We start from the raw sequence: 9,692 nt of genomic DNA on the forward strand, positions 1-9,692 counted from the left end.
ATTATGTTTGGTATGATGTGATTTAAAGAAAAGGAAAATGGGTAAATTCTAGAATTTACTATTTTGTATTGTTGTAATTGATTGCATGTTATTGGAACCGGGATTTTGGATGGAAGAACTACGTGTGGCTTGATCCCTCATAAATGGTACGTAGGTAGCCTAGGGTCCTACCCAGGTGCAGCCGCAAACTAACGATAATTCTAGATGAGTTGGTTTTGACTTTGTCGATGGTCCTTAAGTTTGTTTGAGAACAAGGCTTGATTGAGCTGTTTTTGCATTTTTCCCGTTCGCCTAGGTGAGCGTTGTTAAAATGTGGTTGTGGTCAAGACGGTTTTGGAATCCGTTTTGGATCGTTGTACGATTTAGACCGAGTCCTTAATCTACTTGTGATTGTGGTTGGTTGCTAAATATCACATGATGGAAATCAGGAAGTTATATTAAGTGGTTTACAGTGAGCCTGCATAATTAGTTTGAATTCACTAATTGCATCGTTTCATTCCCTTATTTGATTTAAGAGCATTGCCAGTGTTTCTACTTCGAATTGATTAAAGGCCGGAGGCCTATATGTAAACTGTATGATTTATCTGATGCATGCTGCCAGTTGTGGATAAACTGTGTTTGTTTAACAGGTTGAAAATTTTGGTAATGTCCGTTTTACAGGAGACATTATGCCGAAATTTTGGCAGAAAGTCTCGTGCCCCTTTTCCTTAATTTGGAAAAGAGGTTATAGTAATTGAAGTAGGCTCAGCATCGATGTGATGCCGGAATTTTCACAGAATCCGTCCCGAGTTCCGAAGAATTCAGGACGAGTCCTGTCACCGTGCGCCACCACGACTAAGCTTAGCACGCTATTCCTCGAGTCATGGGTTGGGAGAGACCCATAAGGAGAGAGATAAGGGTGTAAAAGGGTTGACTGCTCTTTCAGGGCAGTGAAGAGAGGAGGAGGCCTCCATTCAGACCAAAAAAAAAAAACCTCCCCCACCCTAAGCCAACCGCCATACCAGATCTGTTGCGAACTCAACCCAACCTCAATAGTAGATCCAACTCTTGAAGCCCAAGGCCACACCACCGTCTTTATTGTCAAGCTTTTTGCCCCCCCGCAACCAATAAACCCATCCCTCCGCAAACCAGAGCATAAGATCAAATAAAGGAAGAAGAAGAATGAGATTGTAGTTTAAGTTCTTTAATTGTTCAATCTGTGTGTGCATATGATTTTTACTTGGAAAAAATAAATTAAATTTATACAATTGTTTGTGTTGTGTTATTGATTTGAGGTTTGGAATAATCGGATTTGAACAAGATACTTGATTTTTATTGATTTTCAATGTATTATGTGAGTGTTCATGTTTTTCAATTTTTTTCTTTGGCAGTGGGTATGGCTTGTGGTTGGATGCTTATGGATGATGTGGGGTGGTGATTGGTTGCAGAGGGAGGATGAAGGATGATGGGCATCTTTGGGGATAGGGAGAGGGAGAGATTGGGTATGCGTAAGAGAGCAAGGAAGGAAGGGAATTGGGGATTTTTAAAATATATATATATATATATATTATTATTATTATTAATAGTTGAGTTTTGTTTCTAAAAGAAAATTCTTTCTTTTTGTTTTTTTACACATGATAATTATGTGGCATGCATTTTAAAAAAAGTAGGGTCCTATTCAAGTCACGTCGGTTTTTTTAATAGAGTTATTGACTGACTTGACAGTAGGATAATTGAGATGCAAAACATCAATCAAGGGAGTAAAGTGGGTCATTTTAACTTTCAAGGAGTAAAGTGAGATTTGACCATAATTTCAGAAGCCACTACAGTAAATATGCTTATATTATATTGTATCACTCAAAGCGAATTATTATTGGATCAAATCAGCTTTTATCCATATTTAATTTATTAAGGTAGCGGGTGGTTATCATATCTAATGGAATTATCACATTGAAGGTCTCAATCCGCTCAAGAAGCTGCTAGAATAATGCTGGGTGTTGCAGTATCTAATCTTATATATCCACTCGTATTCACACAAGAATTTTTCTGTCAGCTTTCTTTTTGCTTTGTCTTTATATCTTGATTCAATTGCACATTGCAATAAGAAAGCTGAGAAAATTACAACAACAAAGCAAGAAGGTTCTTGAAGATGACTAGTGGATTCTCAAAGCTATGTATGCAAAAATTAATAAATAAATAAATGCTGGATGATTAGGTCCTTCCTTTCACTACCTACCAACTAGCGTTGAAATTGTTACTTGGTTTACACTGTAGCCTTCTTCCTGCTTGTCTGAGGATGAATCTGCTTCAACTGCACTCTCAGTCCTTTCTAAGCAAAAACCAGGGTTTTTAGGGTTAGGCATTGTTGTTGCAGTTCCACTGCTCAACATCAAAACCACAGAGGCCATTGTTGGCCTATCTTCAGCACGCTCTTGGACGCATAAGAGGCCGACTTGCATGCATCTCAAGACCTCAGAATGGGAATACGATTCCCCAACATCAGGATCTATCATTTCCAACCCCTTTCCTTCATTCCATAGCTTCCATGCCTGCAATAGTTCCAAATCATCATGTCAATGTTAGTAACAAAACTATTGATGTTAATGTCAATGACTATATCAAGAGTAATGTTTCGTGTTGCCAGACAAATACTTATCTTGTTAGACTATGAATATGAATCTTTCATTCGGACAAAAAGACAACCTAATGAAGAATTCATATTTAGTCTAGCATTATAAAAATTGTCTAGTATTATGGATTTAAAAAATTCTAGATATTGCCTTGTGACTTACATTTCCTAGGAGGTTTAGTTCAGTGTTTGAGGAATAAAATCCCTTGTTCTTTTTACCACTAATGATCTCCAACACCAAAACACCAAAGCTAAAGACATCAGACTTGGTCGAAAACTGCCCGTCCATTGCATATTCGGGAGCCATATAGCCACTGCAGATCACCAACATAGTGAAATTAGTACATTCTATGTATATATGTGGGCAACTAATGTTTTTTAAACTGAAGTGTTGCATTCAATAGACGGCAAAAAAACCCGCTACAAAGCAGCTAATAATCATAGGAAAATTGAAAGCATATGCAGCAAAGCGCACACACATATATATATGCATGGGATTGGTACTCACAATGTTCCCACCACTCTTCTGGTATTTTCTTCTGTCTGATCATTACAAAACAATCTAGCCATTCCAAAGTCGGAGATTTTGGGGGCCAAATCTCCATCAAGTAGAATATTGCTTGCCTTGAGATCCCTGTGGATAATTCTAAGTCTGGAATCCTGGTGAAGATAAATAAGCCCTCGAGCAATCCCACAGATAATTTTGAAACGCTTTTGCCAATCCAGCATAGACCTCTTTGCTCTATCTATAATTCATGATTATCAACTTAATAACAATTTTATTTAATATTAAAAATAAAGTAAGACAAATTAAGTTTTTGAGGTAACCACTCACTGAATAAAATGGAATGCAGGCTTTTGTTTTCCATGTACTCGTAGGTGAGCATCTTTTCATCCTCATCAATGCAGAAACCAAGCAGTCGAACCAGATTTCGGTGCTGAAGCCTCGCAATTAAATCTACTTCGTTTTTGAATTCTTCAGTTCCTTGTCCAGAATTCGTCGAAAGCCTCTTGACAGCAACTTCTTGACCGTCAACCAGCGTGCCCTGGATTTGGATTAGCCACACATAATTAAGTCTTAAATTTATATATGATCTTGTCATTGATTTCTAGCAAAATGTACTTAATAATTACCTTGTAAACGCACCCAAAACCGCCTTCCCCCAACTTATTTCGATTGGAAAAGTTATCCGTAGCCACTGCTAGAGTGTTAAAATCAAACAATGGCAACTGATCTAGCTCATCATTGCTCCTTTCCCTTGAACAGAAATCCCTCCTACTTGAGATAACTACCTCACTTAGCAGACTATCCCAGTTTCTTTCAAAAGAACCTGTTCAGAAGTAGGCGAAAAACAATCAACAAGCTTCTTAGTTCAATATAAATCTAGGTTTTGCCTCATTAATTTGTTGATTATATACATCTCGGCAAATGTTCTCTTGCTAGATTGTCTTATGTTGCCAGACTGAATTTGGAACATTGATCACATTGACTTTTGCCAAATTATGCGGTCCATATTCATAGTTTTGGCAAGATAAATAAGTATTTATTTGAGTGACAACATAAGTCTAGCAAGAAAACACTACTCTCTACATATATGCGTAAAAATTACACAAGTACCTTTTGGCTTTGAGGATTCTCTGTGCACAATTGGCAAATTCAAATTCCTCTTCCGTAGAAAATAGATGACAAGTCCCGATAGCATTAGAATGCAGCAAATACTAACTGTAATGACTACAATCATGATCACTCGTTTTGCTTTCCCATGATCACCATCTGAAATGAACACAACTCCAGTTAGTGATCAAACTTTTCTTTAAGGGGAGGACCAAAAGAATCTACATATACTTGGGGGTCACGTGACCGTCCAAATTAAAATTGGTCATGCAGCCAATTGCGGAAGAGTGAAAACTCTTCTGTTTTTCTGGTCAATGTGAAACTGTTTTCACAGCGACAAATAATTTCAACCATCCAGTCAAAGACATATCTACCAAAATTGTGCTATGAATGTGATGTAACCCAAGAAAAAAAGTTTTGTGTGAAAGCATAAGTTCAAAACAACACGAGTGGCACACTATTCTTTGACCAGGAAAAAAAAAAAGATATTGCCTTCCAAATTATGCTTCAACCAACTTGGTTAACTCTAAAGTATTTGTTTGAATTTTAAGAAAAAACAGAATAAAATAAATTAAAATTTTAAAAAAAAAAAAAAAAAAAAATTACCTAGCTCAGAAGCTGCCAAACGAACATAGAAACTTTGGCCGCCTTCTGCGTATTGCCTCAAGTCCATGAGCTTCCCAGTCCACATGACACAACCTGAGCCTTCTCCATTTGAAATCCTTGCATCAGAATATGCAGTGCAATTACAATTCTCCAAACACGTTTTCTTACACGCCTCCAGGCTCATGTTCATATCCACAAAAGCACCCCCACTCTCGGGCAATTTCATGTTTTCCAAAACCAAAAACTTGTCTTTCAAACAACCCAACTCTGTTGTTCTCACGCACCCATCTGACCCGTCTCTCAAGTTCCATGCCTGCAAATTCTTGGGCCCAAACCCTTCCAAGCACTTGCACACTGGCGAAGCATTCGAGTCACAAACACCGTAGGGACCGCACTCTCTAAATCTGTCACATTGGTCTTTTGGTGCGTACCAATATTGGTTCCATATCTTTGCGCTTTCGATCCAAATAAAGCGCTGGAGGTCCCCAGTTGGACTCACTGTCAACCGTGAATATATTGGTCCCGAATTGCCCAGGATCGAATAGGAATAGTAGACCTCGTCAGGTTTTGCAACGAAGTCGAATCGTATATTGTTTGATGCAGTCATCTCCGGCACGCCACTAAACCTCTCCCCGTTCCAGGGGCCGCTCCGGTATGTTATGTTCTGTTTGTTCCACAAGAAAATCTCCGGGAAACCCTGGTGATTTAGCTTGAAAGAAAAGTCCCCTGTCGATGGGTCTTCTATTCTTTTCCATGAGGTTATGTACCTGTCCAATCCTGTGCTTAGGTTCCACCCTAACTTCATGTCTGGCAGCAAAGTGTTTGTTGGGTAGTCAAAGCTTTGCCAAAGGAACTCATCTGTTGTGCCGTTTCGGGTTGAGTTTGCTTCTTTGAGGACTAAATTGCCTGAATCTAAAAGCTGAGCAATTGGGTTCACAGCTTGGGTTTCATTGGATGACCATGCTATTTGTTTTGTTTCTTCATCAACAAGAACAAGGTTTCCATGATCGCCGATTTTGAGAGTTGCTGAGTACGAATTCGAAAGCGGGGTGTCTCTATTGGCAACCCAAACCACTGTTTTTTCTTGGATTTTTTTGTACCATATTCCCAAGTACCAATCTGAAGTTGTGCCTGGCTTGAACAAGCCCAACTCAAAGACATCGCTGGCCGAGACAAGGGTTTGGTCATGTTGGAGCAATTGAGTCTGGGACAAGGTGTCTTCGGATGTGACAACTGGGAACAAAGTAAGTAAACTGAGGCATAGAAGAACAGTGGAACAATATTTGAGAGCTCCCATTCTTTCACGATTAGAGCTTCTCTGTGTGAAAGCATATAAGGGATTGGGTTGCTTGGTGTTGAAGAAATCCATTGATATAGAGGAGAAGACGAAACTAAGAGAGTCTTTTTGCAAGTTTGTACGAATGATTTGCATGACTGGTGGTTTTTACTTTTACCACGTATATAGGTGGATATGTAGTATTGGTTACTTGAGATCTACGGCGGCAAGTTTTCGGATTCTTTCCTAAATTTTTTCTTATCTTGTTAAGATTTTGAACCACTTTCCTATATTTGTACGCTCGCTTACTTGCATGGTTCGCTCTCCTTTGCTCTATCCTTCCCGATTTACTTTCTTTCCTAATTTACTTTGGTTGAGTTTTGATTACTTCAGTCTTTGCCGTCTTTTTATTATTATTTTAATTATCTCTATTTTCATATCGAATCGCGATATATTGTCTTCTATGTCTTGGCTATGATGAGATAGTTGAGAACATATCTTCTTGCACGTGATCCTTTATTTTACAGTAATACAAAAAACCAATCTACTATACTAATTTTTGGACACCACTGATATCACAAGTTCTTATTTGTTGTGAATAAATAAGGTCCGGAATAAGTCATCAAAAGGAAAACAAATGAGCAAGAAGCTTATAGCTTAAATGATTAAGAACATTTATCTTTGCATGAGGTCCTAGGTTCGATTCCCCCTCCCCCAATATTGCTTTGTATTATAAAAGAAGGAAAACAAATGAAACACTGTCACATTATTTGGGTACAAAAAATTTGTGGAAAAAACCATCGATCACCTCTCACATTTTTTTTTTAACGTTTTTATTTTGGCATGAAGCTCTTATGGTGTGTTTACTAATCAGGAATTGAATTCAAATTATGGAGGATTCATGTGTTTACTTCACATCAAGGAATTAAAAAATAAGTGGGGCCCACACAAAATTAGAAATTGAATTTCTGATTTTAGAGGAATTCAATTCTTGGGTAGGGGTGGTATTCTAATTCCTAGAGAACTAACCCATTAGGAATTCATCTTTTTTTACTCATTATATTCTCGTACAATTTTAAAAGTTCAAAATTTGCCATGTACTTTAACCCAACAACTAAGACATTTTAGTAATTATTACCACTCATACCCAAATTCTATATGATTTAGTAAACAACTTCAATAGGAATCTAGAATCTAACTCTCCTCAATACATATAGTTTAGTAAATAACTTCAATAGAAATCTGGAATCTAATTCTCCTCAATCCAACTCATTTTCAATTTAATTTCTCTTAAGCTGATTACAAATTAGTAAACATGCCATGAAATAGGGCCGCATCTTGCATGTGTTGTGTTGGAGGTATTAAGTAGATGGTGCTGTGTTGGTCTGTCGTGTAATCTTCTTCGTAGATGAACAATCTGAGGCAAGTTTGTCCAAAAAAAAAAAAAAAAAACTCAGGCAAGTACAGTTTTGAATTTAAAATTTGGTTTTTGATTGAAAATATAATAGAAGCTTAATCCTGATCCTCTCAGCTTTAGCATGGTGAAAGAATATAATAATCTTAAGAGGACAAATATGAGAATCTACTGAAAACGACAAAATAGTCCTTTGCTCCTAGGTGAATTGTTTTCACTTTTTTGTTTCTTTTCTGAAAGATTATTTATTTTACTTACTTATTTTGCTTCTAGTTAAATTGTTTTCTTTAATGTCATTGACTTACTTGGATTCTTGCATCTGTCCATATAAGTAAACCAGAACAATTTGTCTGAAATATGGATAATATTATTTTCATATTTTCAGTGAATTACGGTATGTTAAGTGTGTTTTTACTGAGTATTGGCTGGAAATAGCACTCGCATATAGTAAAACAGTATTATTGTAGTATTCTATAATTTTTTCAGTTCCACACAAATGTTTCTCCAAGTAACCACCACCGAATATATACAATATATCAAATATATAATAAAGCTACTTTAGTTCTAGGTTGCCTTAGAGGCTTTTCGTAGTAATTTTTGGGTCTCATAAAAAAAACAAAACAAAACAAAACTTAGGAAGTCATTAGTATTTTTTAAAATCAGAAATTTTTTCGTGTTACGGTGTAACCGATTCCTAGTGTTATTAATAAAAAAAAATACAAAAACTAACTAACATTGTCATGGTCCAAGGCTCAACGTAAACGATCATCCTCAACATGAGCATAAAAGCCTTGGCAAAAAACAAAGAAAAGCAGAAGAGGTATCAAATTGATGCAATCCTATAGAGAGCTTATGCCTGAAATTAGTCATATGATCAACATCACGATTTTGCTCTATGTACACTTAATACAACACTGCCAATCTCTGCCCGACACCTCTTTGTAGGCATTAATCAAACTGAACAAGAGAGGAGAACCATCAAACTCATGAGAATGTATTAAGAAATTCTAGTTATTACGAGGTCCAACATATTGTATCATCATGAAATATTTTGTCGTTTCAGGAGAAAAATTTGTAAGTCACGTAATTGTAGCGGGTAAAATTTAAAAGCATTCTGCTATCGACCATCAGTCCATCACAACAAATAAATAATGAGAATGGTCTCCATCCACGCCGAGGAATACAATTGGAGGGTTGTGAGCATAGTTATCTTTCCAACAAAGGGACGATTGCAGCAGGTTCAATTCAAATTTGGTTCAAGTTAAAACTTGTGCAACCAATCAGTTCCATTTTTGGCAAGTGGGTCCTGGCAAATTGGAATTGTTAATGTCTGATTTGATTTGAACACGGTGCATGTTTCACTCCAGTGCCAGAGAAAACCATTAAAACATAATTAATGAGACTCACAAAAAAGGGTACGTGACGACCGAGAGAGAATCAGCTGCAGAGAGAGAGAGACTGCAGAGAAAGAAGCCTTCGGAATGAGGTTGTCAGTGTCTCTGTGTTTTTCTCCTTTTTTTTTTTTTTGAAAATAAAATAAATAAACCAGAAAGTCACTCCAAAATCACAGAGCAATCTTTTTTCTTTTTTTTTTTTGAATTTTGCTATTAATGTTGCAATTTATTAAACATATGTGAACCCATAAATAAACAGACTTCTTCAACGGCACGGACCACTTCATTGATTAATCATTTATTTTTCGATCTCAAAGTACAAAACAGAGTGATTGTTTGACAAGAACCACCACCAACACCAACCTTGGTATGTGCGGCTCCAATTCAAAATTAGGCTTAAAATTGAAATTATTTATTTATTTTTCAATTCAAAACGCAGGTTCTGGCCATATGTCATTTCATTTACACATCTTTTTTCATTCAGACGAGCACACAGAGAGTGGAGCTAAGCAGTGTTTGTTTTGCATTTTTAGCACTTAGACAAATGAACATGAGATCCTTGTTCATGTTTGGTAAGTGATGCATTTGAAACGATATGTGATTTTCTAGGTAGTGTTTGTTTAGTAACACGAACAGCACAATATTTGGGTCCTGAATAATAACAGCATTTTCATCCGTACAACTTTATGTGGCTTAATAACATTATTACACATGTGCAATTTATTTTGACCAAATTTATTGAACACGCAACCAAGCACCCGCTATTTTTTTTTCTTCAT

At 36.8% G+C, this 9,692-nt stretch overlaps 1 protein-coding gene across 1 annotated transcript; it reads right to left on the reverse strand.

Annotated features, from left to right (window-relative positions):
* LOC109948658 (receptor-like serine/threonine-protein kinase SD1-8) lies at positions 2,208-6,198 on the reverse strand. The gene is made up of 7 exons (XM_020562348.1): positions 4,830-6,198; positions 4,227-4,382; positions 3,743-3,939; positions 3,440-3,654; positions 3,117-3,350; positions 2,772-2,922; positions 2,208-2,528 (listed from the first exon to the last, which is right to left on the reverse strand). The coding sequence occupies exons 1-7, from the start codon at positions 6,196-6,198 to the stop codon at positions 2,208-2,210; spliced, it is 2,643 nt and encodes an 880-aa protein (XP_020417937.1).

Source organism: Prunus persica, chromosome G4 (assembly GCF_000346465.2).
Source record: "Prunus persica cultivar Lovell chromosome G4, Prunus_persica_NCBIv2, whole genome shotgun sequence".
Classification (NCBI taxonomy): domain Eukaryota; kingdom Viridiplantae; phylum Streptophyta; class Magnoliopsida; order Rosales; family Rosaceae; genus Prunus; species Prunus persica.